The 16,182-nt window shown below is 46.8% G+C and overlaps 1 protein-coding gene across 2 annotated transcripts in view; it reads right to left on the reverse strand.

Moving 5' to 3' along the window:
* Positions 1 to 3,449: 3,449 nt before the first annotated feature.
* Positions 3,450 to 16,182, reverse strand: part of TTF2 (transcription termination factor 2) — a 39,861-nt gene continuing 27,128 nt past the window's right edge. Inside the window, exons 15-23 of one of the 2 annotated variants that reach the window (XM_034990204.1) lie at positions 15,885 to 15,976; positions 14,963 to 15,045; positions 14,217 to 14,341; positions 13,267 to 13,437; positions 10,812 to 10,870; positions 9,884 to 10,034; positions 9,061 to 9,143; positions 7,195 to 7,269; positions 3,450 to 4,791 (exon numbers count right to left, since the gene is read on the reverse strand). In XM_034990204.1, the coding sequence (XP_034846095.1) occupies positions 4,647 to 4,791; positions 7,195 to 7,269; positions 9,061 to 9,143; positions 9,884 to 10,034; positions 10,812 to 10,870; positions 13,267 to 13,437; positions 14,217 to 14,341; positions 14,963 to 15,045; positions 15,885 to 15,976 (984 nt within the window). In that variant the 3' untranslated portion in view covers positions 3,450 to 4,646. Of the gene's footprint in view, positions 4,792 to 7,194; positions 7,270 to 9,060; positions 9,144 to 9,883; positions 10,035 to 10,811; positions 10,871 to 12,600; positions 12,781 to 13,266; positions 13,438 to 14,216; positions 14,342 to 14,962; positions 15,046 to 15,884; positions 15,977 to 16,182 lie in introns of those variants that run through there. The other variant, XR_004676474.1, reaches the window with a different exon arrangement.

Raw genomic sequence — 16,182 nt, forward strand, 5'->3', positions numbered from 1 at the left:
GGTGAAGTGACCGCTAATGGAAGCGGGATATAGGAAGAGGCATTTCACTCTGCCTTGTTAGCATCTATGTACGGACTTCACTTTAGCTCCTTGTTCTAAGCCCTCCCAGCAACCACAGCACCTGACACCACTGTCCCTCCACAGCCATCCAGGATGGGATTAATGCCCATCTCCCTAGGAGACTGTAAGCCTCAGGGAGGACAGGGATGCTTTCGGGTTTTGCTTTTACCCAGCAGTGCCCGGCACATTTAATATAGATTTTTGAACTGATGTACAAATGATTTAGCAGTGGATGTATTCTCGCCATCCTACCTTGCATACATCAGCTCTACCTACCCTCAGATTAGCTAAGGATTCTGGGTAAAAGGACTCAAGCCCGGAGAGAGGTCGTGTAGCCGTGGGTCTGTCTGCCCGGTTCCCTCCCTAGGGGTGAGGCTCTTCCTCACTTCCATCTCCATCCGCACCTACTGACTCTTAGGGTGCTTGGTGCTCTAACTGGCCCCAATTTCATTTTTATTTCTGAAAACATTTTCTTCTGGGTTACATGCTTAGGAATTCTAAGTTCCTATTATAATTCTTTGTGCTGGCAGCTACGCTCTTTAGATCCTTTCTGCCCTTTCTTAGGACAAGATGCTAGACAGCAAATAGCAGTGTAATATCCCACTTTGTAAACCCAGTTCTCTCAAGGCATCACGGTCAGCATCAAGATTCCAGACGACCGCAGAGGTCACACCGAGCACTGGCGGCTCCACGACTATCCATCCTACTAGTGCGGAAGGGTCCGCCTTCACCTTGGAGCCCTGCTGGAAGCCACTTCCTTGGGCAACAGAGACAACCAGCGAGTAAACAAGCCAGTGGTCATACACAGCCGTTCTAAGTCACACACACAGCTGCTAGAGAAAGGGTCATATTCCAGAGATGTCATCCCACCTGCTACTGTGCATAATGATTGCATGGCAACAGGAGTCCTTGGCGGGATTTTTAAAGGGTTCAGGATTCCGTCCAGCCATGGCGTGCACCAAATGCCCTTTTCTCATCAACACTGCGAAAGAGAAGTCAAACGGTAAAGCTGCCGCGAAGGCAAATCCGTCACATGAGAAATCCCTGGTACGCGGGGCGCTCCACGGTGTTGCGCTTCGGTGACAGATGCTCGCTGTCTGGCTTTCAGCGGCATCCACGCTGCTGTCTTACTCCCTCTGCCCAGACCCGGTCCCACAGCAGTAACACTAGCACTTGTACGGCCCCTCACGGCTTATAAAGCCCCGATGACATCCTCTCGTCCTCGCCCGAGGCTGGTCAGGGAGGCAGGCAGCCGTACGACAATCCGGCACATCGGGAGGGCTGGTTGGCACTGGCAGAGTTCGAGCACTCATGTGGGATGCTGCCCGTTGCTCGCGGGGCCAAGCACTCACCATGTCCTGCCCCGGCCTTCAGAAATGGGGGACTCCCAGTAACTAATGAATGCGAGCCTGAGAGACACCAGAGCGCCACTTACAGTAAATTCATGAGAAATTTCCGCGCCAGGACTAGGATTTAAGAATGCCGTGGTTTGGTACGTCCCGTCCCACTGAAACAATGGTTCCAACTTTTTTTTTTTTATTTTAATATTTTATTTATTTTTTAGAGAGTGAGCGAGAGAGAAACAGCATGAGAGGGGAGAGGGTCAGAGGAAGAAGCAGGCTCCCCGCTGAGCCGGGAGCCCGATGTGGGACTCGATCCCAGGACCCTGGGATCATGACCTGAGCTGAAGGCAGACGCTTAACCATCTGAGCCACCCAGGCGCCCCAATGGTTCCAACTTTTTCTGCATCCACCACACCTCACTCGCATCTCACTGGTGTTGGAACACTTACCCAAGACATAATTAGGTGGCTCTGCTGGGTGAGAATCAAAACAAGGAACACGAGATATACTGTTTAAGGTGCCAGAAGGAATCCTAAGAGTAGATTACATGTCAGTGCGCTAGCAAAGGGCTTCACCTCCTACCCCTGACTCAAGGACACCCCTAATAGTTCCATCTAGGAGAACTACCATCCTTTCCCACAGAAATTAGCTGATGTGTTTTGGAAATGATTGCTAATGGGAAGAAGGAAATAGGAACAGTTTCCCGAAGTAACAGTCTCAAGAGTTTGTATTAGAGTACCAACTGCTATCTGAACAACCCCAAACTCAGTGGCTTAAAAAAATATTATTTATGTGATACAGCCATGTGGGTGAGCAGGGGTGAGAAGGGAGGCACACATGCAGAAGGCTTTGTTCCAGTCATTCGGGAACTGAGGCTTACTAGTTTGCCTAAAGGGTCCGTGGCCCAAAAGTAGGTTAAGAATCCCTGATCTAGTGGCTTCTCTAGGGCCTCGTAGGCTTCCATCAGCTCCTTGGCATCTAGTGGGCCGATGAGGGAAGAAACAGTGTGATGAATCACTCATAAAGTTGGAGAGGAGGTTAAGAAATTACTTACATCACCTCTCTCCTCATTCCATTGACTAGAACTCAGTGATATGGACCCACGTAACTGCAGTGAACACTGGGAAATGCAGTCTTTCTGGGTGCCCGGGAAGAAAAGGAAATGGAGGTTCGCAAACACATTATCTCTGCTACATTGTCAAGCACACATTTATTGGATTATACCAACCATAATACAGATACTAAATGATACAATACTAAATGAGAGAATGAAACATGCTACCAATACTGTAAATTTGTAAAAATGCAAATACAGGCATACCTTGGATATTGCAGGTTCAGTTCCAGACCACGATACAGCGACTATCACAGTAAAGCGAGTCAAATGAATCTCTTGATCTCCCAGTGCATATAAAAAATCCTATTTACAGGGGCGCCTGGGTGGCTCAGTTGGTTAAGCGACTGCCTTCGGCTCAGGTCATGATCCTGGAGTCCTGGATCGAGTCCCACATCGGGCTCCCTGCTCCGCGGGGAGCCTGCTTCTCCCTCTGCCTCTGTCTCTCTCTCATGAATAAATAAATAAAATCAGCAGTATGTCTAAAAAACAGTATTATATCTTAATTAAAAAATCTTTTTTTTTTTTAAAGATTTTATTTATTTATTTGAGAGAGAGAGAATGAGAGACAGAGAACATGAGAGGGAGGAAGATCAGAGGGAGAGCAGGGAGCCCGATGCGGGACTTGATCCCGGGACTCCAGGATCATGACCTGAGCCGAAGGCAGTCGCTCAACCAACTGAGCCACCCAGGCGCCCAATTAAAAAATCTTTTATTGCTGGGGCACCTGGGTGGCTCAGTCAGTTGGGCGTCCGACTCTTGGTTTTGGCTTGGGTCGTGATCACAGGGTTGTGGGATCAAGCCCCGCATTGGGCTCCACACTCAGTGCGGAGTCTGCTTAAAAGTCTCTCCCTCTCCCTCTGCCCCTCACCCTGTTCATGCGTGTTCTCTCTCTAAACAAATAAACACATTTTTTGAAAAAAAAATCTTTCATTGCTAAAATTGCTAACCACCATCTGAGCTTTCAGCGAGTCGGTGGAGGGTCTTGCTTCAATGTCGATGGCTGCTGACTGGTCAGGGTGTTGGCTGCGGTAATTTCTTACACTAAGATGACAGTGAAGTTTGCCACATCGATGGACTCTTCCTTTCATGAATGATTTCTCCGTAGCATGGAATACACACTACGGAGCTTCTTTCAAAATTACAGTCAATCATCTCAAATCCTGCCGCTGCTGTATCAACGAAGTTTATGTGGTATTCTAAATCCTCTGTCGTCATTTCAACGATCTTCACAGTGTCTTCACCAGGGGTAGTGTCCATCACAAGAATCCACAGTCTTGGCTCATCCCTCAGCTCCTCATCTGTTCCACTGTTACCATAAGATCGCAGCAATTCAAATAGAACAATGCTGCAAACACTGCGAAAATTGCCAAAATGGGACACGGCCACGAAGTGAGCAAATGCTGTCGCAAGAAATGCAGTATCTGCAAGGCGCAATGAAGGGAGGTCTGCCTCTACTGAAAAAATGCCCGGTAGTAAACTTTATTTCACAAGCAGCACATAACACTCTAGCAACGGGAAGCGACGGAACCCCATGAAGTGAAGCGATACCCAATATTGGATGGCACGAGGGCACCCATACCAGACGTCTGTTCTGGGACCAAGCAGCTCCTTGCTCTGACGCCGGTGCGGCAGAACGGTGTGGCTGGAGACAGCTGCAGAGGCTTGGCCTCGGGGTCCTCTCTCTGCCCTGCCCGGCGTTAAAAGGAGCAGCCTCACTGGCAGGAGAGAGGGAGAGCCGGCGTTGGAAAGGGCAGGAACACTGGTCCCCCATGAGCTGAGAAGAACAAGGCAATGGAGGGCTTTCTGAGCTTTCACTGAAGCTCCCCCGGTGTCGTTTTCCAAAATTATCTAACTCTAAGGCATGTTCTTTTTTTCTGAAGTCATTCCTTGGTTTCTAAGTCACCCTTCAATAAGTTGACTGATTGACCTGACCGATGAATCAAGTGGTTAACATGATCACTGGCGCCCAATTCCGGGGATAAGATGGCGCCACCTTCCGCGGAGGGCTTAGGGCTTGCCAGTGAAATGAGAAGCCGAGGAGGGCTCAGAGGGCCACGTGCAGGTCACTGTTCCAGACCCTACTGCACACCCTCAGTGGCACCACCCTGAGCCCTAGAAACAGGAAGTTAGATGCCAAAAAGGACTTTGAGGTCAGCCAAAGTCAGCTTCTTGACGGTTTTGCCAGATCCTGATAGGACCTGTTTGGCCAAAGTTTTCTTCTTCTCTTGGAGGTGTAAGATCTTCTCTTCCACTGTTCCCTCGCAAATAAATCTAAAAAAAAAAAACAAAAAAAAACCAGATTAAGCAAATAATCAGAAACCCAAAACAGCGTATTTAATAACATATTCACACTTCTATTTATGCTTTAGTTTTTACATGAGATTTCTTCCTCTACTTAAGTTGTCTTAGGTTTGGTTAAAAACTCCCATGTTTACGAGATCCAAACAACCTTGACTAAATATGTGCCCGTTTAAAATGACGCAACTCCAATTATGTTTCATTTCTTTCTGAAACTAAGGTAATTGGAAACATGCCAAAATAGGCAAACGATATCCCTATCCAAAAAAGTGCAGAGATCCAGCTTTCACTCAAAAAGCTCAACGCTGATCAAGTCAGAAGGCCTTAAAGTTTATCAAGTTCCTGCCAGGTGCCTATGTGCTGGTCTAAGTACAGTGTCTTATTTCTTGGCTCATTCACAGTGAAAACAGGTTTTACCACCTGAAGAAATGACACTGTTGTCACTGCCTCATTCAGCAAGCACTGACTAAGCATTTACAATACGCCATGTGCTGTCCTGGGTCTAAGGATGGAGAGATGCATACAGTCCAGTCTTGTGCTCTCAAAAGGAACACAGGAAGAGAGGCATGAAAATAAGCAACCATACAAGCTGGAAAAGTGCTACAGACATATGTCCAATGTGCACAAAGAGTAAAAGGAAACATCTGTGGTGTTCGGGGAAGGCTCTACTGAAGGCTGAACTCGTAATGTGTGGCTTGTGGGATGAGCAAGGGTTTGCCTGACGGAACAGAGGGAGGGCGTCCCAGGGAACGGGAATGTGGAAAAATCATGGCCGGGTTTAGAACACGGTTATGTCGGAGGAAGATCAGGTGGTCCAGTCTGGCGAGAACCTAAGTCAAAAGGACTCCACCATGTTGCAGAGCAATGGCAGAAGCTCCAGAGGATGGGGGGGGCCAGACTGTGAGTGGCTTTGCATATCATGCTAAGAAATTCAGATTTGGAAGAGGAAGGTGGCAGTATGGATGGGAAGGAGGAGATGGTTTTAAGAGACATTTAGAAAATAAAATGAATGGACTTGGTATGTGAAAAGGGAGTAAAGGGGAGGAACCTAGTCTGTGGCTCTAGGATTGGTTACAGGGATACTAAGTCTCCTGAGATAGGAGGCGGTATATCACTTCAGTATGTGACATTCTGAGTTCCTGGAACATGTCATAGTACTTGCTCCACAGTGAATGCTCAACAGGTGTTAAGATTTAGGAGCTGAATGAGACGAATGCACGAGTGACTAATGGTTATGTGCACACTCGGAGTCAGAGAGTCAGCAGGGATTTGGGTATCTAGATCTGATGCTGGAGACCTTGGGGAGGAAGGTTCTTTGGACTTCCTGGAGTAGACAGGACTACTAAGGGAGGCGCATACAGGGTGAGGTGAGAGCTCATGACAGGGAAACCAGCATGATCTCTGCAACTGGCCAACTGGAATTCACAGATGGCCCAAAACAAGAGTGGTTTCAGTGGAGCCACAGGGGTGAAAGGCTGAGGAATGAATATGAGAGGTAATCAAGTCAAGACAGTCAGTGATTTCTAATTCTTCAGGAAACCTGGCCCTGAAAAGGAAGGAGAAAAAGAGGTCCGTTGCTAGAGTGGACTGTCGCATTAGAAAGGGACATTCTACAAAATCGCTGGCTTGTGCTCTTCAAAAATGTCAATGTCATAAAACACAAAGAAAGACTGAGGTAGTGTGCCAAATTAAAGGAGACAGAAGAGTCATGACAACTCAAGACTACACAGGCTCTAGGATTTTCCTTTGCTGTGAGGGACCTCAATGGGACAAGAGGCAAAATGGAACAAAGCCCAGAGCTCAGATAACAGCACTGTATCAGTGTTAACGTTCTGATTTTGAGCATTTTACTGTGGTTATATAAGAGAATGTCCTTATTTTACGGAAATGCACCTTGAAGTATTTAAGGGTAAAGGAGCACCACGGCTGCAACTGACTCAAATGGTCCAGAAAAAAAAGTCTACACGGTATACATGGTATAGCATACGAGCAGTTTTTGGTATTATTTTTACAAATAAGATTTTTGGGGGGACATTCTTCTTCTGAGAACTCTTACATTCTTTTCTACATGTCTGAAATTACGTCAACCTAAAAGTTAAAAGCAAAAAATTAACAAATAAAGCGGGGGGAGGAGGGTACTTTCCCTAGCCCTAATACACAAGCCTTTTCTTCTCTCGCAGGCACTAACCCCAAGGTCACCCCCAAATTGCTTGTGTTCCCTTCTGGACTGTGAGCACCAATGAGGCGGGCCTCGGGAGCATCCACTAGTCAAGGGACCACCAAATACTTCATGTTCTGTTAAAACACCACCCAAGAAAGACTTGCACGAAAGGAAAGCTTGTGAAGAGGCCTAAGTCCTGGAATGCCTTTACTTACTTGTGCACGACAACATCTTTCTGCTGCCCAACTCGGTAAATTCGGTCACAGGCCTGGTCTTCAAGTGATGGATTCCTGTGAGCAAAGAGGCAAGGCTCAAAGGTGCGGACACCCCGGACTGGGTGGGCAAGTCCCCTGGGCAGAGCCTTTACTCCCTTTTCACATACCAAGTCCATTCATTTTACTTTCTAAATGTCTCTTAAAACCTGCAGCTGTTTCTGGATGGCTCTGCAGCTACAAACATGGTGGTCATGGTTTTAAAGGGTTGAAAAAAGTCCAAATAAAAAACCCACAGTGAAGAATACGGGACAGGGACCTATGTGGCCTGCAAGGTCTAAACAGTTACCATCTGGCCGAAAATATTTACAGAGAGAGTTTGCAAATCCCTGTCCCTGCTATGTTGGCCCCAGAAAGGTTAGTGTCAGATACCTTCTTGCCCTTGACTAAGAAACTCAGCACCACCATCAGCTGACAACTTTTAAGTAACACAGGTGAACCAGTGCTCCAGTCTGGTCACTAATTAGTTGGATGAACTCAGGCAAGTCACCTCACCTCAATCCTCTGTACTTTAGATTCCTACTTGGAAATGTGAGGGCTGCCTAATGATAGGGAACATCTTTCTCCTTCTTTCTTTTTTTTTTTGGTAAAGATTTCTTTCTTTATTTGAGAGAGTAAGAGAGAGAGAGAGAGAACAAGCTGGGGGGTGCAGAGGGAGAGGGAGAAACAGACTCCCCACTGAGCAGGGAGCCCAACATGGGACCCGATCCCAGGACCCCGGGACCATGACCTGAGCCGAAGGCAGACACTTAACCGACTGAGCCACCCAGGCGTCCCAGAACACCTTTTTCAACTTTAATATTCTGGGATTCAACTGAAGAAACTTAATTTCTCTCCTTCTTTATAGAGGCTATCAACTCCAAACTGGTTCCTCATCTTACCTCCTTAAAATCTTGGACAACATATCTCCATTTCAGAAAACAGCATTTCTTTATTTTTTTAAGATTTTAACGTAATCTCCACACCCAACAGGGGGCTCGAACTCACAATCCTGAGAGCAAGAGTTGCACGCTCTACTGACTGAGCCAGCCAGGCGCCCCCAGAAATCAGCATTTAACTCGCACTCTGCTTTCCTCCCTCAAACGTATCAGGGAGCCCTAAGACCTAAACACGTTCTCCCGGAAGATGACACCAGGTTGGCCCGTGTGTGTGTCAGTCTGGGCCACCTGGAGAATCAGACAAATGTGCAGCAATCTCTGCTTGGCATAATTGGAAAACCCCAAACGGAGACTAATTATGACATTTTTCTCCTACCAACACACAAACGTATTTATCTTATTTCTAGGAAATCTGCGGTTAGGCTCCCAATGTTGATACTACATGCGTGGCCAAGGGCCTTGTGTTAAGTGTATTCCTAACATAACTAGAAAATTCCTTCTCCTTTTCCTTTTGGAATAAAGCTTCTCCGTCTTTTCCGGGGTTGAGATTTCCTTGGACGTCCACAAATGGCGTGAAATATGGTATTTTGAAGAGGTAAAACTGAGCGATGTAGCTCTTAGCCACAAGAAAAAGCCTTCTTCCCAGTTTCCATGGAAACAGATGTAAGATTAACAATAAGGTGAATGCTATTTTAAGCAGTCATTCGAAGCCTTGCTTGCTTAGGAATTCAAGGCCATCAACAGCCCCAGACCCTATACACACCAGGACCTGTAAATATGTATGCAGGAGAGGCATCCGCATAATACAAAAACAGCATCCTCACCATAACAAGTCAGGCCCCATCACCCCTCTGGCGCCCCCTCCTGACCCCCACCCCCCGCCCCCTCCCTCCTATGCTAGGACAATGCAAGAAAAATCCAGAGTCATTACCAGTGCATATCCAGAAGAAAAAGGTGGTTTCCTCCAGTCAGGTTTAGACCCACACCTCCAGCCGAGAGAGAGATTAGCATAACCTTCAAAAGAAAGCACGGCATTCCCTTTATACAGATCTGATCTCATAATACATCTCTCCCTCTGTCTCAGGTTCAAGCCCAAGATCAATACAGATAAGTACCATGATCCCACCAAAGTTCCCTCTGCTGTCAAAAAAAACTCTGAGATGCAATCTCCCATGCCTCACCTTTAAGAAAACTCTCACTTCCTATTTTTCTGTGACTCAACCTGAAAACACGAATTGTCTGCCTGCTAAAATACACAAACGCTACAATTTAGAGCACTGGGGTGTGGGGGGGGCGGAGTGCCTGGCTCAATGACCTTTCCATTAACCAGAGTCTGTCCACTCCCTTGGTCTCTGCACCCCCACCCCCTGCCGTTGCTGCTCTTCCTGGCCCCTGCCCCCCCCGCCCCAGGCCACCAGTGCTTTCCACCTTCTTGTTGTCCCTCCAAGTCTCCCCACACTGCCTCGTATCAAACTCCCACCTACCCTTCAAGGCTTGCCTCCCTCCACAAAGATCACTTGAGCCAATCAGCTCTGCTCTTCCTCTGCTTTTAGCCCTCGTATTGCCTTCTCTTTAAAGTAGCTGCACTCTTCAATACGCTCCCCAATAAATGTCTAATAAATTAAAAGCATGTGGAGGGATCAAGGCAATGAATGTGTTTAGACTGAGCTGCTACAGGGCAGTTCTCGCTGTGTAACTGAGAACAAGGTGATCTCAATGACAGATGACAGAGCTCTGGTATGCCCGGCTCGTACCTGGGGGCCCCTGGAGCTGTTAAAGGCCTCCACCAAGTCCATTCTCTGTTTGGGGCTGACAGAGCCATCGATGGTGGCGTAAGTCAGGCCATGCTTCCTGAGGTGGCCCGCTACAACCTGCAGCATGCTGGTCCACTGGGAGACCACGACACTGGAAGGAAGGAGAACACAAAACGTCAACCCCCGGAACAGATGATGCAGACCAGGAAAGGCCTTCTGTCCCCTGCGGGGCAAAGGCACACGCTTAGGTCACATTTTAAGGTGAGGATGCTTCCAGTTGTTTTTCGTATCCAGGGTATAATCCGTCTCATGCTAAATGAGGTCACAATAAAGTGGTGGCTGGCCTAAAATAAGGACCACAGCCTCCTATTATTTGGAGATCTGTGGTCCTGCAGGAAAGGGATATGTGGGCCGCCCTCCCTTTGGCAGCCACAACAAGCTGCTGGGACATCTCTACCCCCACACCCCATGCTATGTTTTAATTAGGGTTGTCAAGTTTTTAGAATCAAAACATTCCACATCTACAAACGCAGATCCATAACACACATGTAAGGATAACAAATAATGAATGGATCCATGCACCCAGCTCAAGAACATTCCCAGCACCACAGGGCTCCCTCTCCGATACCACACCTCGCCCTGCCTTTTGCACCTGTCACTCCCTTGCTTTTCTTTAGCTGCTTCTCTACTTTTAAACACTTTTCCAGATGCTTAGCTCACTCTGACCCTCTAGGGACTTCCTTCTCAATCAATGCCACAAATACATTAACTAGAAATCAGAGAGAATGTGCGCTGTAACCTCAGTGCTTTCTGCTGAGGAGGATTCAAGGTCCTGGATTTCTAAAAAGCCGAGATTGGAACTATCAGCAATATCAAAGTTTCTTGAATCATCACGAACAATACTTGGATAACAAAATGACACACTTACCTCTTTTGGGATGCTGAATTTCCTCGGATTGCCTCCAATTCCACCAACAGAGATGAAATCTGGGAAATGTTAATTTAGTATATGTTAAGTGGGTGCAAATTTGCTTTTCTCCATCATCCCTCACCTGCACTCCTAAAGTGGCCTCTCTGCCTCTGGTCTGACCCCACTCTAGGCCACTCTCCTCTCTGCAGCCCCAGGGCTACTTCTAAAAATGCCAGTCTGTCATTTCCCTCCCCTGGCTGGAGGGCCTTCCCACTGAGGATCGAGCCCAAGCTCCTGACAATGACCTACCAGCTCCATGCTGCTCTGGCCTCAGCTGATGTCTCCAGCCTCCTAGCTCACTACCCCTCCTCAAATGATGCTCCAGTCATACCAAAGTTCCTCCTCCGCTAAGCCATGCTTTGTCTCATCTTCATCCACTCTGTCCCCTCTGCCTAGAACACCCTTCCATGTCAGATCGACGTCACTCTTGGAGGTCTTCACTAAGCCCAAAGTATGGGTTAGGTGCCCACTGCCTACCTGCGACTCGGGCTCCTTTTGTTCCTATTATTGTGGCCTTTTTCACACTACCCACTGTGTGTCAGTCATCTCTTGCTATCATGACTTGAGGGGCTCCAAGGAAGCAGAGCCAGCATATGACTGCTTCGTTTCTGGTTCGTGCCCCTAGCGTCCAGCACGTAGGCAGCCCAGAGAAGGTACTATCCTAACATTTGCAGACAGAGAAAGTGAAAGAGCTCTACTCAGTTTAGGGCCTGCTCCAAAGGCTGTTGAAGAAGAGGGCCCGCCCAGTCCGAGCGACACTTGCTAAGGCTTCCCCCAAAAGCTCTCTGGGCATTTATCAAACCCCCTCAGAGCACATTTGAGTCCCCAGGGAGCGGTTGGTAAGAACACATGAGCATGAGCTGGGAAAGCAGCTGGATTCATCCCTCCCAACTGCTAATGCAAATGACCTTTTGAAAGCCTCTACGGGCCCTGGAGTTCATCCCCAGGATGGTGGAGGAGGAAGAAAAGGACCAGGAATCAGGAGATGAAGAGAGCTCTTCTGTTGTACCCCTTCGGGACTCGTGGTGAAGAGTGCGGACGCCTCATCGCTGAAACAGGGGACTGCCCCAGATGAACTCTGAGGTGCCCTCCGCGCTTACGTCCCGCACTGCCCTTTTCGAGTGCTCACCTCCAGAGGCCCCCACCACCCGTGAGGCTGCCTTCTCAACAAATGTGCTGGACAGGAAGTGAGGACGGACCATTCTGGACCATTCTGAATTCACAGGGAGAAAGAAAGCAGGTACATGAAGCCCCTGGTGTCTTGGCAACGTGGGATGTGGTAAGTGCTCGGACCGCCACACGAAAAAGCGGGCCATGGGGATTTTGAGAAAACTTTTAGTGAAAGAGCCGGACTCACGGTCCATGAGCTGGGGTCAAATTCCAGGAACATTCTGCATGAGTTTAGGTGTGGGCTGCTAAAACTCCCTTCCCTGCGTGAAACAACCTTAAATGGTTTGAACCACTATTAACAGGCTTGCATTAAAAAGCCCTGTGAATAAATACCACCCAAGTATTAGATGAGGCACACAAATTATGAGGACTCTAAGTTTTAACAGAGTATCTAACTCTAAAGGTGCTACGACGACATGAGGTTTGTCCACATATGGTGTTCTTCCTAGGTTTCTCTCCGTTACTAGTGGTAAAGACCTCGGTAATATTTTCAAAATTTAATTAAAAGTAATTCTTAAGTAACACCATTCCCTTGGCAGTGACCTCATTTCTAGTTACATTAAAAAAAAAAAAGCACCTTTGAAGAGAGGTTGAGGCTGGGAATGGCAGCTTCAGACAGCAGCTGAGAGCGAGCCTGGCCCCACTCTCAGGGTACGCAGACTAACGGCGTATACTCCAAACCAGCCAACAGAAAGGCAGGACTCAAGTTACAGCACACCTCAGCCTTCCTCTACTACAACGCTTCAGCCTTGAAAAGCTTTAATGAAAATAGAACAAAATGACTAACGAAGATAGAAGGCAATTTAGGAAATAATACTCACAGATGGATGCCTTTCAACAAGTCCAAGCAATTGGCAATCAGATGTATTATAGTCTCTGGGGTCAAGCCTTTGCTATTTTCCTTTAAAGCTTTCCCGGAACAAAGTCCTCACTCACTGAGGCCCTGTCGCTGGTGTAAACCTGATAAGCAACTTTCCCAGTGATCCATGACAGAAAATCTACCCTGCTGCCGGGGCTGGCCCAAATCACTCTCTGAAAGCCCACTATGTAATAAGACTCGTTTTATTCGTGAAATAACATGAGAATTTAAGGCTGGAAGGGGGAATTGCACCAGCTCAAATCTCATAGTTCTAGCCCTGCCATGCACCGGCTGTACACGCTTGGACAAACGTGTCACTCTCACACATGCAAAATGTGTGAGGACATCCAAGTTTTTCTACCAGAACACAGGTGACAAAAGTACCTTGCTGCTCGCTCTTGTGTTCTCAAAAAGCTCTGCCTTGAACTGTTCACCATTAAGGGAAATGAGGGGAGACGGCTCCGTGTCACAGAGTTCAGACAACGTCATAACACTGAGCTGCTCTTCCAGAGAAAGGGCGAGGCCCTCGCTTTTCAGTTCTGCTGGGTCCAGGGCCTGAAGAGAATACAGGAAGCGGGTAGCGGGGTAGGGGGGCAGGTGGGCAGTTGAGGCAGCAAGCCACGTTATTTGCCAATGAAGTGCGGATTGTTTAACATTTCACACAGCAAAATGTCTTGTAATTCATCATCGGTATCTCCTCAGAGAAACTGATTAAAATGTAATCTTGCAAGTTTTTCACCAGATGAAAGATAAATCAAATGATGGAACTTCTGAGAGATTTGCCAGACAGATTACATGATCATTCTGTTTTCCCCAGCTAAAGCAGTATAGTTAATTAAGCTATTGATAATCAAAACACATTACCACAGCTCTTCAAAAAGAGTAACAGACTCATCTTAATTATGGATGTGCCTCTATTGGCAACTTTTCCAATTGCATAAGTTCCAATTGAGTTTTCATGACTAGCCTTAAGAGCCCCAATACCGCCTGAAGGCAGAAAAAACTAGTAGCTAAATTGGCTTTATGACATCCTAAAATACCAAAGTATTCATGAACAGTTTAACAAAACGACATTTTCCATTCTAAAATAAAGTTTATTTACAAAAACAAAAACAGTAAAAGCTGTTCTCAACCCTATGGGAATTATCTCAAGATCAATAAGAACTAATATAAAGTAAAATAAAGAAGATTCCTCTTCTCTGCCCCAACCAGAACACAGAAACACCCCAAAACGCCATTCCCCTTGACCAGGCAGGCGGGACCCCAGTTACAGAGGACTGAAATGGACCTCTCTGGCAGCCACTGTGGGGGAGCACACGAAGGGCTCTTCTTACCGATTTCAGGAGAGACAGGTGACTGCAACACTGGCGAAGTCTCAGCAACTGGGTCAACAGTACGTGGGGAGTGCTGGATCTCTGCGAGTCTGCCACCATCCGGGGCCCAGCAAACTCCTGGGCCACTTCCACGAAGGAACACAAACCACAGGAAACAGGACAGGGTTTACAACAGAAATAGGGGGAAGAATCACAAACTGAAAAGAGGCCGTTTTGAACTTCTCTGATCTGCGATTCAATAATATAGCTCTAACTGACCTCTCTATCAAGGAAGCCAAACGAAATACTGGTTTTCTTTACGGGCCTAGTTGCATTTTATTTTATTATTATTATTTTTTTAAGATTTATTTATTTATTTGAGAGAGCGAGAATGAGAGAGAGTACATGAGAGGGGGGAAGGTCAGAGGGAGAAGCAGGCTCCTCGCTGAGCAGGGAGCCCGATGCGGGACTCGATCCCGGGACTCCAGGATCATGACCTGAGCCGAAGGCAGTCGCTTAACCAACTGAGCCACCCAGGCGCCCCCCTAGTTGCATTTTAATAACGCAGATTTCAGGAGTAACTTACAAGAAGTTTAGATAACCAGGTCTGGCGATGGCAGATCAGCTTATTTTACTTTGGTCTGAGGTTCCTAGCTAAGGTCAAGTCTCTGATACCAAGCATTCATAATGTCCTGTAGCTGTAATTTTACCGGATCTAAATCCACATCTTCATTACTTGTATGTACCTATGAGTGTCCACCACTTACCTTTACTGAATGGATTATCAGGGCTTCTTCCAGATTGGCTGCCCCCACCTTCACGCCCTTTTAGATAGGATCGCAGAGCTGACCTGCCTCAGATCAAAAGAGAAAATGCACATGTAATGTTTGCTAAGACCAAAGAGGTTTACCAGGGGTCACTGCTTCACTGTGCTTACAGTAGGATCTTGACTAAGACTTATTAAATAAAGTCAGGCTCATGGCAAGCACTGGCCAAAGGTAATGAAAATTAATTATTCTAAAAACCAAATCATTTTTTAATCGTCAATAAACATATTAATAGTATAAATACCATGTTTGATGACAACTTACTATTAATTTGTAACACATTATTGTAATGTTAATTAATATTGGTTTATATTTATCAATAAATACGATAATATTACATTAGGTTTACAAAGAGAAAAAAAAACATATTCACACTGGAAGTGAGAAGTACCAAGTGGGAGAGGGTAAATCTGGAATTTCAGGAAGGACAAGAGGTTTAGAGAAAGTACAGAGAACATGTGACAAGAAGGATTATAGAGCAGTTTGTTGTTTTAAGTTCCAATGAGATGCTGAGTAGCAAGTCAGAGGTCAAAGAGATGTTCTTTCCCAATATGGTCCCACAGGACCAGACACACCTGGTGCACAGCGACCACACTGTTTGGCTTCTACGCCAGGAAGCCAATGAAGAACAGGTTCAGTGTGTATACGAGACAGAGATACGCCAGGGAGCGGGTGAGGGGAGAGAAAGGGGCATTTAAAAACCAAACCAAACAAACAAACAAACAAACAGAAAAAGGAACGTGGACATCCAAGTCATCAGTAACACGATAAATGTAGTCTGCGGAAACCTGACCCTTAACTCCCTCCCAAGCAAGGACAGGAATCACACAATCAATGTGAGGTGCTTCCTCACTGCACACACCTTGATCTTGCCAAAAGGACACTGTACACATTCTCTTCATCTTCAGAAAGCTTTAAATGGTGCACTTGAAATTTACGCTGGGGCAGCATCACCTGGAGGAGTAGAAGAAATCAGCTGGTGAAGTCAGACAAATGACCTGGGCATTACAGAGCACATTCCCCACAGCGGACACTGGAAACCTAGTCAAGCCCTGGACAGCTCTCCCACCGGCCCGCAAAACAGGATGGCTGTGACACATGGCCACCTAGGGCCCGCTCACATGGAGATGGGACACTCAGAGGCTCCCGAGCAAAGCAGA

The sequence above is a fragment of the Mirounga leonina genome, unplaced genomic scaffold, assembly GCF_011800145.1.
Source record: "Mirounga leonina isolate KUSES-001 unplaced genomic scaffold, KU_Mleo_1.0 Mir_507, whole genome shotgun sequence".
Classification (NCBI taxonomy): Eukaryota; Metazoa; Chordata; class Mammalia; order Carnivora; family Phocidae; genus Mirounga; species Mirounga leonina.